The 23,064-nt window shown below is 49.3% G+C and overlaps 1 protein-coding gene across 3 annotated transcripts in view; it reads right to left on the bottom strand.

Moving 5' to 3' along the window:
- Positions 1 to 23,064, bottom strand: part of USP24 (ubiquitin specific peptidase 24) — a 229,752-nt gene that overhangs the window by 174,497 nt on the left and 32,191 nt on the right. For all 3 annotated transcript variants that reach the window (XM_075320429.1, XM_075320432.1, XM_075320431.1), the window contains exons 2-9: positions 16,630 to 16,795; positions 13,418 to 13,485; positions 12,670 to 12,813; positions 12,458 to 12,580; positions 6,265 to 6,300; positions 5,977 to 6,042; positions 3,744 to 3,809; positions 2,563 to 2,637 (exon numbers count right to left, since the gene is read on the bottom strand). In XM_075320429.1, coding sequence (XP_075176544.1) covers positions 2,563 to 2,637; positions 3,744 to 3,809; positions 5,977 to 6,042; positions 6,265 to 6,300; positions 12,458 to 12,580; positions 12,670 to 12,813; positions 13,418 to 13,485; positions 16,630 to 16,795 — 744 coding nt within the window. The remainder of the gene's footprint in view (positions 1 to 2,562; positions 2,638 to 3,743; positions 3,810 to 5,976; positions 6,043 to 6,264; positions 6,301 to 12,457; positions 12,581 to 12,669; positions 12,814 to 13,417; positions 13,486 to 16,629; positions 16,796 to 23,064) is intronic.

The raw sequence follows: 23,064 nt of genomic DNA, 5'->3' as shown, positions 1-23,064 counted from the left end.
ATGTCAGGAAGCCCTCTCCTGGTGTCACCCCCCCTTTCCTTCACACAACTTGTTTAGCAACCCATCCCATGGCCATCTCCTGTGATATGGAAATTAGGTGATGTGGGAACAAAGGACACAGGATGACTCCCTGCCGTCACCCTGTAACAAGAGTTGTATCTCATTATAAGGCTCTGGAACTAGCCAGACAGAACGACTCCAGTAAAAAATGGTTCATATCTCGCAAGCCATATTTCCGATAAATACGGCAACCATAAAAATGGTGTTTTCGCATGCGGACGATGCTGGCACACCTTTTTTATGGGAGCGGGAGCTTGGGAAATACCCCAGGCGTGATATCAGCCAATGTGGAACTAGTAGACAAGTCATGAAACCTCTCATTCTGTAGCTAAATTCATAACTGTCACAATGAGAGCATTGGCGTCCGCCTACGACGCTCCCAGGCCAAGTTATGGCCATATTCCATGTTGTGGATTTTGTCCATAACTCCAGCCAGGGGTGGAGCAGTGCTCCCTCTGAGGTCACGAAGGTAGGAGGGGACCTGGATTTGCCCAGGTTGATAACCCTACTTCAGCCATTTTCCAGTGTTCTTTCGCTGGGGGTCACGTGCAGGAAACATCTGTGGGAGTTCCTAGAAACCTGGTCTACAGCGCCCCCCTGTGGCCAGACGCACAAGGTAACTGATCGAATTGCATACCTGTTTGTAAACCATGCTTTATCTGTAACTGTACTCTGACATATGTATATTCTGTAGATTCCCTATTGTATATATTGTAGTTTCTAGTGTGCTTTAGGCTGATTAAATTATATAATTAATCTTGGGCTGTTCTGTTATCTCGATCTTGAATCCCACGTCTGTGTGTTCGGCTAATAGTTACCGTGAAGCGGTTGGTGGCAGCGAGTTGTGCCAAGGATTATTGTGGGGAGGCCAGTGAGATTCGGGGAGATTTTATATATTCCGCCCGCGGAGGTCGGGGGAATATATACCCTACTCTCACCGGGGACCCTTCAATAATCGGCATAAGTAGTATAGCGGCCTCCTTGCTTATTGTCGGGCAATTCCATAATTGGCCTGACTATAAGAGGGGCGCTAGAGAGCGCGTCACGTGCTCTGTCTGTCGGTCGGGAGGTATAAAAGGAGGGGTGACCCCCACTTGTTACCCCCCGATTGTGACGTACTGGTAGCCAGCGCGGGGGATTTCTGAGTGACCCCCCCCCCGGTGGTTCGTGACAGCTCCCAATCACAAAAACACTCTGCTCCTAGCAATGTGGAAAACCCTGTTTAATCATTTGCAAAATGCGCATAAAAACCTTTCGGGCGTGCTGCGCGAGCGAGCGCTACACTCCTGTTAATTACACGTAGAGCCGACATTTCCACGTATTTACGGTAACTGCCTGCCTTAAGGCGACCTATAATGATGGGGACTTTCTATGTGGTTCCCCAAGAAGAAATTATAGGGAATTTTTCACTTCAGATAAATAGAACAATTACTGAATAATAAAACTTCTCCAACTTCCTAAAAACTGTGTTGTAATTCCTTAAGGTTCAAGATCTCTGCTTGCAGGTAATTTAATTTTCAGAGGCCAGATACATCAGTGTGGATGGTGTCCTGTGAGCGGAGAACATCCCCCGTCCTGATCTCCAGGCAGATGTCTGCTACCTCCACTGATACACTGTAACAACTCCCCAGCTGTGAGTGGAGAACATCCCCCCGTCCTGATCTCCAGGCAGATGTCTGCTACCTCCACTGATACACTGCAACAACTCCCCAGCTGTGAGCGGAGATCATCCCCCGTCCTGATCTCCAGGCAGATGTCTGCTACCTCCACTGATACACTGTAACAACTCGCCAGCTGTGAGCGGAGGACATCCCCCATCCTGATCTCCAGGCAGATGTCTGCTACCTCCACTGATACACTGTAACAACTCCCCAGCTGTGAGTGGAGGACATCCCCCGTCCTGATCCAGGCAGATGTCTGCTACCTCCACTGATACACTGTAACAACTCCCCAGCTGTGAGCGGAGATCATCCCCCGTCCTGATCTCCAGGCAGATGTCTGCTACCTCCACTGATACACTGTAACAACTCCCCAGCTGTGAGCGGAGGACATCCCCCGTCCTGATCTCCAGGCAGATGTCCACTACCTCCACTGATACACTGTAACAACTCCCCAGCTGTGAGTGGAGGACATCCCCCGTCCTGATCTCCAGGCAGATGTCCACTACCTCCACTGATACACTGTAACAACTCCCCAGCTGTGAGCGGAGGACATCCCCCGTCCTGATCTCCAGGCAGATGTCCACTACCTCCACTGATACACTGTAACAACTCCCCAGCTGTGTGATCTAGGCTAGGTCAGGGGAGGGTATTTAGGCTAAGGTTCCCCATCCACTATCTTGCACAGACAATGCTGGGGGAACGAAAGACAAAGTTCTAAAACCTGATACAACGATGAATCTTTCCTTACATAAAACCTTTAGCGCTGAATTGAGGTCAGTGGCTCGCAGCATAATTATTGTGACACTACAAGTCCCAGCAAGTCCTGACCGCATATCATTACCTTGTCCTTGAGATCCTTCTCTTCCACGCTCTGCACGTACTTTATCATCTTGTGGATCACTCGGTCCAGCATTGGCTGACGGGGAAAGCAAGAAAGGATAATTCACTTCTTCATGACGGGACAATTTTACTTTTTTTTTTTTTCGCGTTCGTTATTTTTTTTACCTTCCCTTTCTTACAACAGACTTTTTTTATTTTTTATTGATATTGACTTAACCATGGGAGGGCTTTTTTTGAGAAGAGGGATTGCACATTTGATTAATACCATTCACTTTTACATATAATGTATTGGAAGATGGGGAAAAAAAATTCCATGGATGGTCTCTTGGTGGGGGAAGAGGGGCTGATGGCGGTCGGTGAGTGGACTACTTACATGCAGATGTCGGGGGTCAGTGACTGAAAGCTGCATTTAAATTGTTAAGGGCTGCATCCCCGACACCGATTGCCAGACAGGCTTAATGCAGAGGCGCCTGTAAGTCACCACCGAGGAAGCAATTACAGCCCCCATTCACTATGTAATGAGGGGTGACTGAACCGCGCCGGCGCCACCACTATGATAGGAAGCTGAGTGCTGCCGGGAGGACTAAAGTTAATTTTCTCACGGCGGCGGTGCTCTAAGCACGGATGCCGGGCAGGTTCAGAACACTATTACAGTGCAGATTAACCCCATATCTGCAGGTTAATAGCATTTTTTCACATGACAGGTTCCCTTTATACAGCAGTAATTGGAGCAAGCTCAGATCACTGCTGGTACAGGTACATGCCAGCACTATAATGTAGCCAGCACCTGCCTGGTATAATGTATAATGTAAACTCGTAAGCCCATTCCATACCTGAAGACCTGACGTGTGGTATACATTATATAAATCACCAGTTGTGCAAAGAGTTAAAGGCACATTTCAATGTAAGCCATGAAGACGGCTTATTGCCATAACCCCTATAGAAGTGACCGGGAGCTAGGACGCTCGGCTATTTCCTGATCCTCGGGATCATTGGTGTTACCAGTGATCTGCAAGTTTGCACTCTTCTTGTGCCTCGTTCCCTATAATGGCTTCTACTAAGCTACAAAACAATGGCCGAGAAGGTGAACCTCGCCTAAAGAGCATGAGCCCACCATGGTTATGGCATCCGGGACCCCATGAGTGTCAGGTTTCATAGTAGTATGTCATCAAAGTCCCGTACCTGTACAGTGGAGGAATTGAGGTATTCTGCACACACGCCAAGGGGTTGAACCAATGCAGACACTTCCTATAGGAATAAAAAAAACAGAACATATCACAATGGAGGGAAAAGAAAGCAGCCGAGAAATATTTCTGCAACAGAAAGGAGAAAATTCAGGTGCAGTCCCCATATTCAGCCGCCAGGAGGCGACGGCTACACCCGAGGGTGCAAACTGCATCATGTAACCCCCCCATCCAACTGTTAGCACTCAATGAATGAGACCTGACCGGCGCCGGACTATCAGACCTTCTGAAATAATGGAAGTTGGCTGAATTTGGTCGCTTCCTTTTGCATCTGGATAACCTCATGTTCAGCCGCACAGACGCTGCTCTCCCCACGCTGGGAGTGCTGCCATTTTCCCAGAAGTAATTGTAGATCCCCGGCGGCAAGTAAAAATTTCAGCATAGATATTACAGAAAATTGCACAATTGGAGCTAAAAACATTAGTGGAAACCTTGTAGAGAGCCAGGTATCAAAGTGAATGTGCCAAGTACTGCCGGGCTCTTATCTCATATCCATTAGTTGTAATCTGCACCCATTATATGACAGCCTCTCGAGATTTTCTTGAACCATCACCCCCGTTGACGAAGGTACGCCGAAACGCGCGTAGGGTTGGGAGTTGGCGTCGGCACAGCTGTTATAGTCATGGCTTCGGGTAATTACTCTTGTCTGACCCAATGATCATGATACACTATTTATACACAGATCTTGGCATGATGATTTCTACACAATGTATTGAATATGGATCATTTATGGAGTGTTATGTATAATCAGATTTTGGCTGCTACTAACTTTATATGAATTATTTATTAATTATTGCACATGCGGTGCACTTTAAGCTGCTAGTATTACATATTTTGCATCCTCTATTGCACATATAATTAATACTACACTATTTTGCACTTTATATTATAATAATCATGTGTAGCTGCCATTTTTATTTATTTAATATACATTATTTATTTTATATTACCATCTTCTGGCCTATATTCTTGTTGCACCTTAAATGATTAATTTTGATATGTATTTATAATCTTTTTTTGACTGTTTTGGTGCTAAATTGCTGTGTTCAGACCCATTCCCCTTCTTGTTATTTTCCTGGCTGTTTATTATTATTTTTTTGATGAATTAATAAATTATTAATTTTATCATTGTCTGTGGCTATTCTATGTGAATTGGTTTTTTCGTAATAATCATAATAGCTCATTTTGTGTGTACGGGGTTACTTGTATATCCATAGTGGTAGTTTATTGTGGACACACATATATATAATATCTATCTATATATAATATCTATCTATCTATATCTATATATACATACACACACACACACACCCCTGGTTGGCGTAAGTCGGTTTAAAGCTTTTCTTGTGAGCACATACAGAGGGATCATGAGCTCCTCCGTGTGCTACAGAGTCTGCGGCATGGTAAGGCCGGTTTCACACATCCGGCTTTTTGCCGGTTTGCCAGATCCGGCGCTCTCCCGTATAGACAATACAGTACAGTGACAGCGCTGTAACTTCCAGGTCACATGCGTCGGTCACATGACAGCACGTGACCGGCGCTTGTTGCGCTGTCACTGTACTGTAGTCACTGTATGGGAGAGCGCCGGATCCGGCAAACCGGCGAAAAGCCGGATGTGTGAAACCGGCCTAACACTGCAGCTATTCACTGACAGCATGCAGAGAACTTAAAATGGTGAGAAACAGATTTATCTGTAAGGCTATGTGCCCACGGGAGCTCGTACCTGCGGATATATCTGCAGGTACGGCCACAGGTTTCCTGCAGCTGCTCGATGGTAGTACAGCAAAATAGCTGCGGTAAACCTGTGGACATTCATGCGTTTTACCTGCGGAAGTCCCGGCCTCTATGTCCATAGTGGAGGGCCGGGATTTCCGCAGGTAATGCCGCAGAAAGAATTGACATGCAATTACGTGCGGCTGTGGGACATCTACAGCATATTCCCCAGCTGCACGTATCCGCAGCATGGACCCAGCACTACCCATGTCCCGTAGGATAACATGGGGAGTGTCTGTACATGCTGAAACCTGCGGATTTATCTGGAAAATACAGAAAATCCGCGGATTTTCCGCAGATAAATCTGCAGGTTTAATCTCCCGTGGGCACATAGCCTAAGGCTATATGGACCGGGTTGCCCTTTGCCTCCACTTAAAAAAAATAAATAAATGATTTACCGCAAGTTCTATTTCTTCCGAGTTCAGTTTCGCCTGAATCGCTGTTAAACCGCCAAGTTCTCCAAACTGCAGAAACAAGAGAGGCAAGAAACACAATCATCAAAACCCAATTATTACTGCAAGTATGTTCCCTACATAAAAGGACGACCCAGATGGGGCCCTCAAATCATGGTCCCCGTAAGCAGCGGCCATTATTACAGAGGAAGACAGAGATCCACAGAAGGACTCTGCGCGGATGGAGCTAAAGAGGATATTCTGCTTTAAATACCGGATATGAGACCCACTTACCCTGTTCACGAGGTCCACCAGCCACCCGTGCGGCTCCTGTGAAAGGCACAAAGGGATAAAAGAAGGGAATTTTGTTACTTACCGTAAATTCCTTTTCTTCTAGCTCCTATTGGGAGACCCAGACGATTGTGTGTATAGCTACTGCCTCCGGAGGCCACACAAAGCATTACACTAAAAAGTGTAAGGCCCCTCCCCTTCTGGCTATACACCCCCCGTGGGATCACGGGCTGCTCAGTTTTAGTGCTAAAGCAAGAAGGAGGAAAGCCAATAACTGGTTTAAACAAATTCACTCCGAGTAACATCGGAGAACTGAAAACCGTTCAACATGAACAACATGTGTACCCGAAAAAACCAAAAATCCCAAAGGACAACAGGGCGGGTGCTGGGTCTCCCAATAGGAGCTAGAAGAAAAGGAATTTACGGTAAGTAACAAAATTCCCTTCTTCGGCGCTCCATTGGGAGACCCAGACGATTGGGACGTCCAAAAGCAGTCCCTGGGTGGGTAAAGAAATACCTCATGTTAGAGCTGCAAAGACAGCCCTCCCCTACGGGGAGGCAACTGCCGCCTGCAGGACTCTTCTACCTAGGCTGGCGTCCGCCGAAGCATAGGTATGCACCTGATAATGTTTGGTGAAAGTGTGCAGACTCGACCAGGTAGCTGCCTGGCACACCTGTTGAGCCGTAGCCTGGTGTCGTAATGCCCAGGACGCACCCACGGCTCTGGTTGAGTGGGCCTTTAGCCCTGAAGGAACCGGAAGCCCAGCAGAACGGTAGGCTTCAAGAATTGGTTCTTTGATCCATCGAGCCAGGGTGGCTTTGGAAGCCTGCGACCCTTTGCGCTTACCAGCGACAAGGACAAAGAGTGCATCGGAGCGGCGCAGGGGCGCCGTGCGGGAAATGTAGATTCTGAGTGCTCTCACCAGATCTAACAAATGTAAATCCTTCTCATACCGATGAACTGCATGAGGACAAAAGGAAGGCAAGGAGATATCCTGATTTAGATGAAAAGAGGATACCACCTTAGGGAGAAACTCCTGAATGGGGCGCAGCACTACCTTGTCCTGGTGGAAGACCAGGAAAGGAGCCTTGGATGACAGCGCTGCTAGCTCAGACACTCTCCGAAGAGATGTGATCGCTACCAGAAAAGCCACTTTCTGTGATAGTCGAGAAAGTGAAACATCCCTCAGAGGCTCGAAGGGCGGCTTCTGGAGGGCAACTAGTACCCTGTTCAGATCCCATGGATCTAACGGCCGCTTGTACGGGGGTACGATATGACAAACCCCCTGCAGGAACGTGCGCACCTTAGAAAGTCGTGCTAGACGCTTCTGAAAAAAGACGGATAGCGCCGAGACTTGCCCTTTAAGGGAGCCGAGCGACAAACCTTTTTCTAACCCAGATTGCAGGAAAGAAAGAAAAGTAGGCAATGCAAATGGCCAGGGAGACACTCCCTGAGCAGAGCACCAGGATAAGAATATCTTCCACGTTCTGTGGTAGATCTTAGCGGACGTGGGCTTCCTAGCCTGTCTCATGGTGGCAACGACCCCTTGGGATAATCCTGAAGACGCTAGGATCCAGGACTCAATGGCCACACAGTCAGGTTCAGGGCCGCAGAATTCCGATGGAAAAACGGCCCTTGGGACAGTAAGTCTGGTCGGTCTGGTAGTGCCCACGGTTGGCCGACCGTGAGATGCCACAGATCCGGGTACCACGACCTCCTCGGCCAGTCTGGAGCGACGAGTATGACGCGGCTGCAATCGGATCTGATCTTGCGTAGCACTCTGGGCAAGAGTGCCAGAGGTGGAAACACATAAGGGAGCCGGAACTGCGACCAATCTTCCACCAAGGCGTCTACCGCCAGAGCACTTTGATCGCGAGACCGCGCCATGAAGGTCGGGACCTTGTTGTTGTGCCGAGACGCCATTAAGTCGACGTCCGGCACCCCCCAGCGGCAACAGATTTCCTGAAAACCGTCCGGGTGAAGGGACCACTCCCCTGCGTCCATACCCTGGCGACTGAGGAAGTCTGCTTCCCAGTTTTCCACGCCCGGGATGTGAACCGCGGATATGGTGGATGCTCTGTCCTCCACCCACATCAGAATCCGCCGGACTTCCTGGAAGGCTTGCCGACTGCGTGTCCCTCCTTGGTGGTTGATGTATGCCACCGCTGTGGAGTTGTCCGACTGAATTCGGATCTGCTTTCCTTCCAGCCACTGCTGGAAGGCTAGTAGGGCCAGATACACTGCCCTGATTTCCAGAACATTGATCTGAAGGGTGGACTCCTGCTGAGTCCACGTACCCTGAGCCCTGTGGTGGAGAAAAACTGCTCCCCACCCTGACAGACTCGCGTCTGTCGTGACTACTGCCCAGGATGGGGGTAGGAAGGATCTTCTCTGTGATAATGAGGTGGGAAGAAGCCACCATTGCAGAGAGTCCTTGGCCGTCTGGGAAAGGGAGACTTCCCTGTCCAGGGATGTTGACTTCCCGTCCCATTGGCGGAGAATGTCCCACTGAAGTGGGCGCAGATGAAACTGCGCAAACGGGACTGCCTCCATTGCTGCCACCATCTTCCCTAGGAAGTGCATGAGGCGCCTTAAGGGGTGCGACTGACCTTGAAGGAGAGACTGCACCCCTGTCTGTAGTGACCGCTGCTTGTCCAGCGGAAGCTTCACTATCGCTGAGAGAGTATGAAACTCCATGCCAAGATACGTTAGTGATTGGGTCGGTGACAGATTGGACTTTGAAAAGTTGATGATCCACCCGAAAGTCTGGAGAGTCTCCAGCGCAACATTCAGGCTGAGTTGGCATGCCTCTTGAGAGGGTGCTTTTACAAGCAGATCGTCTAAGTAAGGGATCACCGAGTGTCCCTGAGAGTGCAAGATTGCTACCACTGCCGCCATGACCTTGGTGAAAACCCGTGGGGCTGTCGCCAGACCAAATGGCAGAGCTACGAATTGAAGATGGTCGTTTCCTATCACGAAACGTAGAAAGCGTTGGTGCTCTGTAGCAATCGGCACGTGGAGATAAGCATCTTTGATGTCTATCGATGCAAGGAAATCTCCTTGAGACATTGAGACATTGAGGCAATGACGGAGCGGAGGGATTCCATCCGGAACCGCCTGGCGTTCACATGCTTGTTGAGCAGTTTTAGGTCCAGAACAGGACGGAATGAGCCGTCCTTTTTTGGCACCACAAAGAGATTGGAGTAAAAACCTTGCCCTTGTTCCTGAAGAGGAACAGGGATCACCACTCCTTCTGCTCTTAGAGAGCCCACCGCCTGCAGAAGGGCATCTGCTCGGTCGGGATGTGGGGAAGTTCTGAAGAACCGAGGCGGAGGACGAGAACTGAACTCTATCCTGTACCCGTGAGACAAAATGTCTGTTACCCACCGGTCCTTGACCTGTGGCAGCCAAATGTCGCAAAAGCGGGAGAGCCTGCCACCGACCGAGGATGCGGAGAGAGGAGGCCGAAAGTCATGAGGCAGCCGGCTTGGAAGCGGTTCCTCCGGTTGCTTTCTTGGGGCGTGAGTGAGCCCGCCAGGCATCTGAGCTCCTTTGCTCCTTCTGAGTCCCTTTGGACGAGGAGAATTGGGGCTTGCCCGAGCCTCGAAAGGACCGAAACCTCGACTGCCACTTCCTCTGTTGAGGTTTGCTTGATCTGGGCTGGGGTAAGGAGGAGTCCTTACCCTTGGACTGTTTAATGATTTCAGCCAATTGCTCACCAAACAGTCTGTCTCCAGATAGTGGCAAGCTGGTTAAACATTTCTTGGAAGCAGAATCTGCTTTCCATTCCTTTAACCACAAGGCTCTGCGCAAAACCACAGAGTTGGCGGACGCCATTGAGGTACGGCTCGTAGAGTCCAGTACCGCATTGATAGCATAGGTCGCAAACGCAGACATTTGCGTAGTTAAGGACGCCACTTGCGGCACTGCTGGACGTATGATAGAGTCCACCTGTGCCAGACCAGCGGAAATAGCTTGGAGTGCCCACACGGCCGCGAATGCTGGAGCAAACGACGCGCCGATAGCTTCATAGACAGATTTCAACCAAAGGTCCATCTGTCTGTCATTGGCATCTTTAAGTGAAGCCCCATCCTCCACTGCAACTATGGATCTAGCCGCAAGCCTGGATATTGGGGGATCCACCTTTGGACACTGGGTCCAGCGTTTGACCACGTCAGGGGGAAAGGGATAACGTGTATCCTTAAGACGTTTGGAGAAACGCTTGTCTGGATAAGCATGGTGTTTCTGGACTGATTCTCTGAAGTCAGAGTGGTCCAGAAAAGTACTCAGTTTACGCTTGGGATACCGGAAATGGAACTTCTCCTGCTGTGCAGCTGCCTCCTCTGCTGAAGGGGCTGGGGGAGAAATATCCAACAGTCTATTGATGGCCGCTATAAGGTCATTTACCATAGCGTCACCATCAGGGGTATCTAGATTGAGAGCGGTGTCAGGATTAGATTCCTGATCACCCACCTCTGTCTCCTCATACAGAGAGTCTTCTCGCTGAGACCCAGACCAGTGAGATGACGTCGAGGGTCTTTCCCAGCGAGCCCGCTTAGGCTGCCTGGGACTGTCATCCGAGTCAGAGTCTTCAGCCTGTGATGCCTGGGACCCCCTTGAAGTACGGATTAGTTCCAACTGAGGGGGACCGGGGAGCATAGACACAGCAGTGTCCATGGTCTGAGTAACTGGCCTGGACTGCAAGGTCTCCAGGATTTTTGTCATAGTCACAGACATTTTATCAGCAAAGACTGCAAATTCTGTCCCCGTCACCGGGGCAGGGTTCACAGGCGTCTCTGCCTGGGCCACTACTACCATAGACTCTGGCTGCCGAAGTGGCACAGGGATTGAACATTGCACACAATGGGGGTCATTGGAACCTGCCGGTAGATTAGCCCCACATGCGGCACAAGCAGTGCATACCGCCTGTGCCTTGGCACCCTTGCGTTTTGCGGATGACATGTTGTTGTCTCCTCAGAGTAATATAGGGTATAAGCCAAGAAGCGACCGTACAGTGCAATATAAATATATATGGTACAGGGAAAAAGTGCACCAAATAACACTGTGGCACTAGTGGGGCCAGCACTTATGTGCAGCTTACCGCCCGCATAAACGCGGGTGTGTGGTCGCCAGAGCCCCTTGTCTGAGTCCCCCAGAGCCTGTGTCCGTTCTCCAGCCAGACTGCATGCAGGAATGGCTGCCGTCGTCCTGTGGAGAGGGGCGGGCCCTGGGCGTGTTTAGACCAAGAGCGGGAAACTTGCGTCCCACAGTGCCCAGTGAGAGGGCTGGAGAATGTAAATAAGACTCCAGCCCTCGGCGCTGACTATAGAACAGCGTCTCTCCCTTTCCCTGATTGACAGGGTGGGGGCGGGAACGAAGCGGAGCTAGGCCGCAAAAGCCGGGGACTAGATTTATGAGCGCTGCCGCCGTAAAAGCGCGGTCAGCGCGAGTCCCCGGCGCACTACAAGTCCCAGCCGCACCGCCGCTCCCGGAGCGGCCGGCGCGGTAGTTCCCAACACATAAAATCACTCAGCTAAGCTGCAGTGACTCTAACCCGAGCGCGCAGCGCTACTGCCCCCGGCGCACTAGCACACCCAGCAAGTCTGGAGTGTGCGTGGCCTGTCTGTGCGGGGACACAGAGTACCTGAATGTTGCAGGGCCTTGTCCCTGACGGTACTCAGCTCCTCCAGCAGGGTCTCTGGGTCTGTGGATGGAGCCCGGCCTCAGGGTTTGGGGGCCGGTAAGATCCCACTTCCACAGAGCCGCTCAGGGGGATGGGGAAGGAAAGCAGCATGTGGGCTCCAGCCTCCGTACCCGCAATGGGTACCTCAACCTTAACAAACCGCAAGTGGGGTGAGAAGGGAGCATGCTGGGGGCCCTATATGGGCCCTCTTTTCTTCCATCCGATATAGTCAGCAGCTACTGCTGACTAAACAGTGGAGCTATGCGTGGATGTCTGACCTCCTTCGCACAAAGCTTGAAAACTGAGCAGCCCGTGATCCCATGGGGGGTGTATAGCCAGAAGGGGAGGGGCCTTACACTTTTTAGTGTAATGCTTTGTGTGGCCTCCGGAGGCAGTAGCTATACACCCAATCGTCTGGGTCTCCCAATGGAGCGCCGAAGAAAAAAATTATATATATTATATAAAAACAAATCCCCCACCCCTCCAAAAAATGTCTAGTAAAATATCTGCACCTTTTGCAGAGCGCTGGGCGGTGACACGGCGTACGCGTTTCCTTCCCCGAAGACGTCGGCCCAGTTCTTCTGACACATCTTCATCCGATTCTTGAAATGATATTCATTGTCGGGGTTAAAGGCCTGGAAAACAAAAATGGACAAAACATCCAGAGCCGTCAATGTAGACCAAAGACACGATGCTCCGCGCGGTCTTGTGGAAGTCTGGGTACCATAGTGAGGACGCCCAGGAGACCGGTGGGGATGGGCTCCTGCTTGATTCGTTCCGCCACTAGATCCACCAGCAGCATGAGCATGTTGTAGATTCCCTCGTGGATCTCCGTGCCCCATTTGTGGACGGCGCTGGACGTCAGCAGCTGCAGGGAGAAAAAAAAAACCACAAGAGGATCAGTGAGAGAGCGACTGCTGGATGATACGATCTTAGGTGCGTGATTTTGCACTTTTTTGCCCTTAAAGGAACTGTTCAAGTGGGATATGGGAACTAAAAGGGCATATGACTGCCATATACAGGGTTCCCCTGCACAGACCTTCCCTGCCTGAATAATCACCGCCAGGCTCCATCTCTGGGGGCTTCTGTGTAATGCTGAATGGGCCAGCGATCCCCAGGATCCTGTGAAATCCACAATCTATAGCATTATATAGTTGTAAGCTTTTCTGGATTATCAAATGTCGGATTAAAGGGTAGTGGCGGCTCTCAGGTCTTATTGACCTTCAGGGGGGCTATGTAACAGCTGATCAGTGGGGGGCAGGACGGCGGACTCACACTAATTTGAAATTGATGACCTGTCCTCAAAATTGGCCATTAGCAACAAAGCCCCATTAAAGGAATTGTACATTATATTGATCTGATAGAGATGGCAAAAAAAAACCCAAACAAAAACTGTTAAATTCTGGAAGCTTTTGGTTACATGAAAGTGTCGCTTTCTAAGGAATCCGAAAATTAAACGTCCTCGGTTTTACCTTCTTAAAAGCCTCCGGCATGCATCTCTCCATGAACCTTTTGCAGTTTTCATCGGTGTCGGACAGCCCTGCCGAGAGGAGAAAGGAGAAGGCCAGGCTCGTTATCAGGTCGGGAAACGTCTCATCATCCGATCCAGAAATGAAAAAGCATAATGTAGTTTACAGTTGAGCGAGGAATGATGGGCGTTGTAGTGCGCACCCGCTGCCGAAACTTACATCAGACAAAGAATAATATATAGCAAAGAGTGAGCGGACGGAGGGTTATCAGACAGGGAACGGACGCTGGACGGCTGCCCCCGGGATCATTCCTGATCACCCACATCCTCAGAGCACCACGCCGTCCTCGTCACTACAAACTATGGACTAAATATGAGGCACCAGCAGTAGTGATGAGCGAATCCCAACTGTAAAGTCTGGCGTCTGTACAGACCAGCAGGCGTGCGGGGTCCCGGGCCTGGACACAGACTTCAATGGGACGTTCGGGTTCAGACACCCGGATAATGAAGAAAAAAAAACCCAAAAGGAAAATCCCGAAAAGGGTTGAAGCAAAACCAATATACTTAATGAGCCTCCCTGCGGCGGTAACGCTACTTCCGGGTCCATTTATTGGCTTAGTGTCCCATACCCCCTGCCCCCAGCAGGCACTGTCACTGTTAAAGTATGGGGCCCTGCCACACACCCTACCAGCCTTTTTACACTAACAGGGTTGTCACATCTAATGGATGTAACAATTCTGGGGCGGCTGCAGGCTGCTATTCTTCAGCTGCGGATGTCCCAATAATCATGGGCGTCCCCAGCCTGAGAATACCAGCCCCCAGCTGTCAGTTTTATCTTGGCTGGGTATCAAAATTGGTGGGGGGGGGGGGGACGCTCATCGTTTTGTTTTTTTTTAATTATTTATTTAAATAACTTAGCCACAGGCGGTTCCTCTTATTTTGATACACAGCTAAGCCCAAGGCTGGGGGTGGCAGCCTGTAGCCGGCAGCCTGTAGCCGTGGCTTTATCTGTGCTGGTATCACTATAGGGGGAACCCTATGCCATTTTTTAAATTTATTGATTTATTTCACACTCCACTGTAAGCATGCACCTATGAGTCCAGCCAATCACAGATGCTACTAGAGAGGGTGGGAGCAAGGTTTACCGACAGCCAATCAGTGTCGCCGGTGGGCGGGGAAAGCAGTGAATATACATGAGGGCTGATGAGCAGACCAGGAAGTAGCATTATAGCCGTGTGGGAGGCTCGGTAAGTATATTTTCATGCTTTAATCCTTTTATTTTATAGGTAATGTTTGGGTTACAATACAATTATATGGGGTTCAGTGTCTGGGCAGATGTTCAGGTTCAAATCCGGTCCCCAAACTGGACTTTTAAGTCCGGCCAGACCCACCGGACCCGAACATCTGAGGATTCGCTCACCTCTAACCATAAGTACGCCATCCATTTGTTTAACGCATCAGAAAAAGTCTAGAACGCTGCATATAAAGGGCTTACTGGCGGTGGCTGCAGCTTATAAGGGAAAAACCTGGTGACAGAATCCCTTTAAGGTCTGCTAATAAAAATGTGGTGCTCATTAATTAGCTTTTATATACTTTTCCCCCCTGAATCATTTTTGGTAGGCTTTTGATTGGATAGTGATGAGTTTGGAGCAATTTCCATCAGGAGCTGCTTCAATCAAGTCACAAGCTCGCTCTTTTTTTCTGGCGAGGCGTTTCTCAAATGCTGAAGTGTGGGGGGGGAGGAAAAAACCCAAAAAACGCTTAAAAGGCTAAATATAAGAGCAGCAAAGTGGGTTAATGATAGAAATGAAGAGAAGTCTTTCAAGCTTCTGAGTGATTTCTCAGATTTATTTTTTTTTTTGAGCGGACCTCTTCCAAAACACTTCTCAAAAAGCTCACAGACCATCCACGCTAACGTAACGCCTCTTTGCAGTGCAAATACTTCACAAAATTATGCAGATTTTGCTGTGGATTTCATAATGAAAAAGTCAATTGATGCTGCAGTGCAAATCCAGAGCATAAATCGACATGCTGCGGATGATGTATCACACCGCACGCTTTTTATTTCCTCCCACGTGGATACAATTTTCTATGATGCTCAGGCGCACACTGCGCTTTTTTTTTGTCACAGATTTTTCACGTTTTTTTGCTGCAGAAAAGGTGTGGATTTTGTTCATAATGTTCCTGCAGTCCTTCCCCATCTATGAGAACTTCAACCTGCGGTTTTGCCATTGATAAATGGTTAAAAGCTGCAGGGACAAAAATCGCGGAAAATCCGCACCAAAACTGCGGTAAAACCACATGCGGATTTTCGTTTTGTTTTTTTTTGTCGCCGGTGCGGAATTCTGCCAGAGGGTGCGTATTTTGCTTATGAAAGACTTTTCTCAGTGCAGAGACCCTAAGGCTATGTGCCCACGGGACAATGTACCCGAGGAAAACCTGCAGATTTTTCTGGATTTTCTACATAAATCTGCAGGTTTTAGCAAGTACAGACGCTCCCCATGTTATCCTATGGGACATGGGGAGTGTCTGTGTCCATGCTGCGGATAGGTGCGGCTGTGGAACATGGTGCGGATGTCTATCAGTCGCACGTGACTGCATGTCAATTATTCCTGAGGAAATATCTGCGGATTCCCGGCCCTCAACTATGGAGATAGTGCAGGTAAGTCACACGAATGTCCGCAGGTTTACCGCAGATATTTCGCTGGTATCCCGCAGCAAAGTATAGCTGCGGATTCCGGGGATCAGCTGCGGGAAACCTGCGGATGTACCTGCGAATATATTCGCGGGTACATTATCCCATGGTCACATAGGCTATATCCGCACGTCTGCGTTCTGCCGTGTTTTGTCACTCCATGTGCGTTTCAAAACGCAGCCGAAAAGCTGTGTATTGGATGTATTTGGAATGCAGAGTGGATGCAGAATTCATGCGCTCCGGTTGCTTTCTCTGCCATAGACAGAGATGGAAAAGCATCCAAAATGCACAAAAGAAGTGACATGTTGCTTTTCAGAACGCAGCGATTTGGCCACAAATTTCAGCATCCAAATCGCTGCATTCTAAAACGCAACGTGCGCATGGAATTTGCTAGATGCAGCGTAAATGCATGAATACGCACACGTGCGCACACAGCCTAAAACTGAAATAAGCTGCAGATTTTTCCCCTTGTAATTTATTTTTTTTTTAGTATTGGCCTGGTCATTAAGGGGTTGACGTACCGAGTTTGGCCAGGTAGGTGGACGCTATCAAGCACTTTCCCAGGGACTCCTCTCTCTTGTAGGGGATGGACCAGTGGTCCGTCAGCACCCGGCTCTCCAGCTCATACAGGTTCGTGGTCGGGAATTCGATGCTGTCTCCGGAGCAGTTTCCGTTCTCGTCGTTTTTCTGAAATGAAAATGAAAGTAACAAAATGAGGAAAACCAAAATAATAAAAACACCCTCACCGATATATGCAGCACCTTTATAGCATCTGCAAGGGCAGAATGATACAATAAGTTATTTCTGGGGCCAGACTGATGCAGGAGTCACTATTTCCCACCATAGGGCGGTATTTCTATTTAAGGCTGTGACACATTGTAACAAGCGCTGCACCTGTGTCCGCTGCACATAATCAGGACGTGGTGGCTACATTCACACATCTGCGTGTATTGCTCCACACCACGGACTGGTCGCAGGCCTCCTATAGACTGGGTCAGGATGGATATGGGAACGCAGCCTCACCAAGTGATCTATTCACTGACAGCAAAAATTGTGAAAAAGTTCACAACTTTCCATTAAGGTGAGACACCGCTGATGCGGAGGGTGCAGGCGGTGGCACCGTGCCGTCACATGAGCAGAATGCATTCAGGATTTTGGCAGGGCGCAGGGCTGGCACAAGGTTTATTCTAGGTCGGCAGCACAGAGGAGCTTTGTCAGGGGCAGAGCGGTGGGAAAGGAGCTCCAGGGACGAGCACAGCTTATACACAGCATAATGCATACAGCGATCCAAATGTGACATCTGATGGGGCTAAGGATCAATAAAACCTAGCCGATGAGCGCAGGTCTAATACTCACACTTCTGCTTCATACTAAAGGCGGCTTTTCTAGATTTCCAGGAATTATACAATTCCCTGCGGCAGGACCCCAAAAGATCAGTAAAGACCCCCATGAGCCTTAGACTAGAGTTAGCCGAAACCACTGACATCAGCGGGACCGTCCAGCAGCCTAATGTGTGTGGGGGATCTCACCTCTCCCCCGATGTCGGGGAAAAAAAAAGGATCCATCATGTTGGATTACCTTTTAGAGATAATTTGCCTCCAGAGGAGTCGGACAGCGGCTTTCCTAGAAGACATGGGACAGTTTAGCTGAGCATAGCGTCCCAGGGAATGGAGGAGATAGACAGCCGACAGTTATCAAGTGTTCTCCATAGCACAGAGACTTTCAATTCTGGGAATAGCCCTTCATTGGCAGAGGCGCCCGCCCTTCATCAGGAGTACCCCTTATCACTTCTATTCCCACAGTCTAAATGACCATTCTTTGCCACTATGGCTGCTGGGAACATAGAACATTATTTTTGAACAGTTTTAGCATTTCTGGACACTAGAAAAAGCTGCCTATCTGGGTCTAGTAAAGCTGGATACAAACCCCTCATGTGATGTAGTAGCGATCATACTGCTGGTGATCCAGCTTTTCCAACAGGTATAACCAAGAAGCGTAGAAACAGAATTGATACCAGTAATATAACCCTACTCCGCGTCTGCAGACCCGAGACACGCCGCGGTGGGAGAGGAGAGCCTAGCCCTCCATAACGGAGACAGGGAAAGCCGAGTATCAGGATTACCAGAAGCAGAGAGGGCTCCTCAGTCTCTTATATATTTACTATTGGGGGGCTTTTATCTGCACACAGAGGGGGGCCGCTTCTGTGCGTCAGACACAAGTGCGCTCATTCTCCATTATTAGCACAGCAGACATCCGCTAACCTGCACTGTTCTTCTGGTCACTTGGCGGGCGGATTAGCCGATGTCTTATTTACACAGGGTCCATTGATGAATTCAGCAGTGCGGCCCCCTGCCATCCCCACAGCTGGAGGAACAGAGCGGCAGTGTGGGAACTCGCCAAAACCGCGGCCGCGCAGCGCAGACGGGCGCCGCTCACAAAGCCCATAGTTTGTGTGATCATCAGGAAGTCCGGTGACTCCCCCCGATGTCAGTGTCCCCCCGATGTCAGTGCTGAGCACAGGCGACAATTACAGAGAAAAGTAACATATAAACAAGGTTAAAAAAAAAAAACAAAACAACTTTCATAAATCCAAAAATATCAGCAGTATTTACCCCGGCGCTGTACAGGGCACCATCCTGCGGCACAGGGCACCATGCCGCGGCACAGGGCACCATGCCGCGGCACAGGGCACCATGCCGCGGCACAGGGCACCATGCCGCGGCACAGGGCACCATGCCGCGGCACAGGGCACCATGCCGCGGCACAGGGCACCATCCCGCGGCACAGGGCACCATCCCGCGGCACAGGGCACCATCCCGCGGCACAGGGCACCATCCCGCGGCACAGGGCACCATCCAGCGGCACAGGGCACCATCCCGCGGCACAGGGCACCATCCCGCGGCACAGGGCACCATCCCGCGGCACAGGGCACCATCCCGCGGCACAGGGCACCATCCCGCGGCACAGGGCACCATCCCGCGGCACAGGGCACCATCCCGCGGCACAGGGCACCATGCTACAGCACAGGAGGGCGCTCGTACCTCCAAGCACACAGATGGCGGTAATAAAGCTGCAAAGCCATAGAATATGGCGGGACCACCGGGGGTCTCTGTTTTGCAGATGTGATATGGACGTTTCAAACCAGGACACAACCCTTTTACTATATACAGGGAAAGGGAACGTTCACATGGTCGTATTTTCGGTCCAAGCTTTTTCATACTCTTGTGTGAATGTAGCCTAATGGCATGAAAAGGGGGGGGGGGGCTGACGCCGACCTCCTCTGATACACCACCGGCTACCATGTATCACACCATGGGCAATATGGAAGGCATCGGCATCATTTAAAGGTGTCTACCCCACATGGGCGGTTATGGTCTCCGGTACGCTAGGGGTCTTCAGAGAGAAAACATGCCACATCTGGGCAAAGACTGAATGCAGAAGTGGCCGCTCAGGTCCACGGTCATCACTTCTATGGAAACATGGCGGCTCAGCTGCCTTTATAACTCTCATACAATGAATGAGCAAGTGAAGAAGCCCCTATATCAGTTCTGGATGTGGGGACCCCTCTTCATACAGATAATCTGCAAAACCCACATCAATCATCACGTAAATAAGCTGCAAGAGACGACCGAAAAATCCTCTAAGATGTCAGCTGGCTAATCAGGAGGTCGCAGGGGCCCCGACTTCATTACGAGTCTTGTGCAAGTGGACGATCCCTTTAACACAATGTGATTGCCGGGCTGTGCGATTATAGCCGGGCCCCTGTTTGCTTTAGATCATTTGGCAGCTCAGGACGTTATTAAGTGGGGACGATTACACAACGTTCCCAGAAGTTTCATTTCGCCTTTGTGATAAAGATTTCCCATTAGCGGGAGGTGACATTACCAGGAGGGGGATTACTGCTGGGGACAGGCGGGAGGAAGGACAGGAGGGAGGAAGGACAGGACCACTGCCAGGACGAGCCCGCACATCTCAATCATTTCAGAAGGGAAATCCACCCATTATACTCCAGAGCTGCACTCACTGTGTACATACATTACTGATCCTGAGTTACATCCTGTATTATAGCCCAGAGCTGCACTCACTATTCTGCTGGCGCAGTCACTGTGTACATATATTACATTACTTATATTGCACATCCTGTATTATACTCCAGAGCTGCACTCACTATTCTGCTGGTGCAGTCACTGTGTATATACAGTGCCTTGCGGAAGTATTCAGCCCCCTTGAATTTTTCAACCTTTTCCCACATTTCAGGCTTCAAACAAAGATACAAATGTTAATGTTCTGGTGAATAATCAACAAGTGGACACAATTGCGAAGTTGAACGATATTTATTGCTTATTTTAAACTTTTTAAAAAAATAATAAACTGAAAATTGGGGCGTGCAATATTATTCATCCCCTTTAAGTTAATACTTTGTAGCGCCACCTTTTGCAGTGATTACAGCTGCAGTCTCTAGGGGTATGTGTCTATCAGTTTTGCACATGGAGAGGCTGAAATTCTCGCCCATTTTTCCTTTGTAAACAGCTGGAGCTGAGTGAGGTTGGATGGAGGCGTTTTGAACAGCAGTTTTCAGCTCTTTCTACAGATTCTCAATTGGGTTCAGGTCTGGACTATGACTTGGCCATTCTAACACCTGGATACGGTTATTTGTGAACCATTCCATTGTAGATTTTGCTTTATGTTTGGGATCATTGTCTTGTTGGAAGACAAATCTCCATCCCAGTCTCAGGCCTTTTGCAGACTCCAACAGGTTTTCTTCAAGAATGGTCCTGTATTTGGCTCCATCCATCTTCCCATCAATTTTAACCATCTTCTCTGTCCCTCCTGAAGAAAAGCAGGCCCAAACCATGATGCTGCCTCCACCATGTTTGACAGTGGGGATGGTGTGTTCAGGGTGATGAGCTGGGTTTCTTTTACACCAAACATATTGTTTGGCATTGTACCCAAAATAGTTCTATTTTGGTTTCATCTGACCAGAGCACCTTCTTCCACATGTTTGGTGTCTCCAGGTGGCTTGTGGCAAACTTTAAACGACACTTTTTATGGATATCTTTGAGAAATGGCTTTCTCCTGGCCAGTCTTCCATAAAGGCCAGATTTGTGCAGTGTACGACTGATTGTTGTCCTATGGACAGACTCTCCCACCTCAGCTGTAGACCTCTGCCGATCATCCAGAGTGATTATGGGCCTCTTGGCTGCATCTCTGATCAGTCTTCTCCTTGTATGAGATGAAAGTTTGGATGGACGGCCGGGTCTTGGTAGATTTGCAGTGGTATGATACTCCTTCCATTTCAATATGATCGCTTGCACATTGCTTCTTGGGATGTTTAAAGTTGTGGAAATCTTTTTGTAACCAAATCCGACTTTAAACCCCTCCACAACAGTATCACGGACCTGCCTGTTGTGTTCCTTGGTCTTCATGATGCTCTCTGTGCTTTATACAGAGCACTGAGACTATCACAGAGCAGGTGCATTTATACAGAGACTTGATTACACACAGGGGATTATATTTATCATCATCAGTCATTTAGGACAACATTGGATCATTCACAGATCCTCAATGAACTTCTGGAGTGAGTTTGCTACACTGAAAGTAAAGGGGATGAATAATATTGCACGCTCCACAAAAGTAAAAAAAAAAAGCAATACATTTTGGCCAACTTCACAATTGTGTCCCATTTGTTGTTGTGATTCTTCACCATAACAAACATTTTTATCTTTATGTTTGAAGCCTGAAATGTGTGAAAAGGTTGAAAAATTCAAGGGGGCCGAATACTTTCGCAAGGCACCGTACATTGCATTATCCTGAGTTATAACCTGTATTATACTCCAGAGCTGCACTCACTATTCTGCTGGTGGAGTCAGTGGACATTATAATCATTATTAATAATGGTATTACACTTTTCCCTGCAGTACTCCGCTGTATATAGCACAAGGAAGGATTTTTTGGGGTTTTTTTTTAGCAGTTTCATGTTTTTCACTATAACACCACTCTCCATTCTACAGAACAGGAAGTCTGCGGTGAGGATGCGCTGTCCACATCTCCAGCTTCCGAAACATCATAGGAAAAGTCAGCTACTGGTGCTTGTACTTTTCGTTTACACTAAGCTAATAGAGATACAATAGAAGACAAATACAGTAAAATATTACAGGACCAAACCATCAAACATCCTGGATTACCAGAGTGCCAGATTATTGGAATATTTCCCTAATCATAGTGGGATTAGGCCTCATGTCTCGCTGCAGGCTGAGCTGTTCCAGCCATGATAGGGCCAGTGCTGGCCTCCAGCTCCGGGAATTTCAGGTTTGAGGCCTGCATCTGCTGCTCTCAAAACGGCCTCCCTGGAGCGCTGTGGTATTGATCACCTCCAGTGACCGGTCATCAATCACGGGCTCCAAACACTAAGCCGGTCAATAAGATAGAGCCCCCCATCAATGAGCGAGAGGCCAGGAGAACGCCTCGCCCATAAGCGCAGAAACACCTGCAGCGACCATGGGTAATGAGAAATGGCAGAAAATAGTCTTCACGTGATGTGGCGGACGGCTCCGGGGGACTGCGCATGAGGAGGCGAATGGCTCCGGGGGGAGCTGCGCAGGAGGAGGTGGACGGCTCCGGGACACTGCGCATGAGGAGGCGAATGGCTCCGGGGGGAGCTGCGCAGGAGGAGGCGAATGGCTCCGGGGGACTGCGCAGGAGGAGGCGGACGGCTCCGGGGGGAGCTGCGCAGGAGGAGGTGGACGGCTCCAGGGGGGCTGCACCAGGGGAGGGAAGTGGACAGCTCCGGGTGGCTGTGCCAAAGGAGGGAGGTTGACGGTTCCAAGGAGATTGCACTGGAGGAGGTAGATTTTGGATAACAAAACTTTCACAATGGCCACTAGACTGAATTTTAACTAAATTTTAACGTTAACTTGCAGGTCTTGTTCTTTTCATCATTCACATTTATGGAGGCA

This window comes from Anomaloglossus baeobatrachus, chromosome 8 (assembly GCF_048569485.1).
Source record: "Anomaloglossus baeobatrachus isolate aAnoBae1 chromosome 8, aAnoBae1.hap1, whole genome shotgun sequence".
In the NCBI taxonomy this organism is placed as follows: Eukaryota; Metazoa; Chordata; class Amphibia; order Anura; family Aromobatidae; genus Anomaloglossus; species Anomaloglossus baeobatrachus.
The sequence above is the reverse complement of the archived record's forward strand: the minus strand, read 5'-3'. Positions and strand labels throughout refer to the sequence as shown.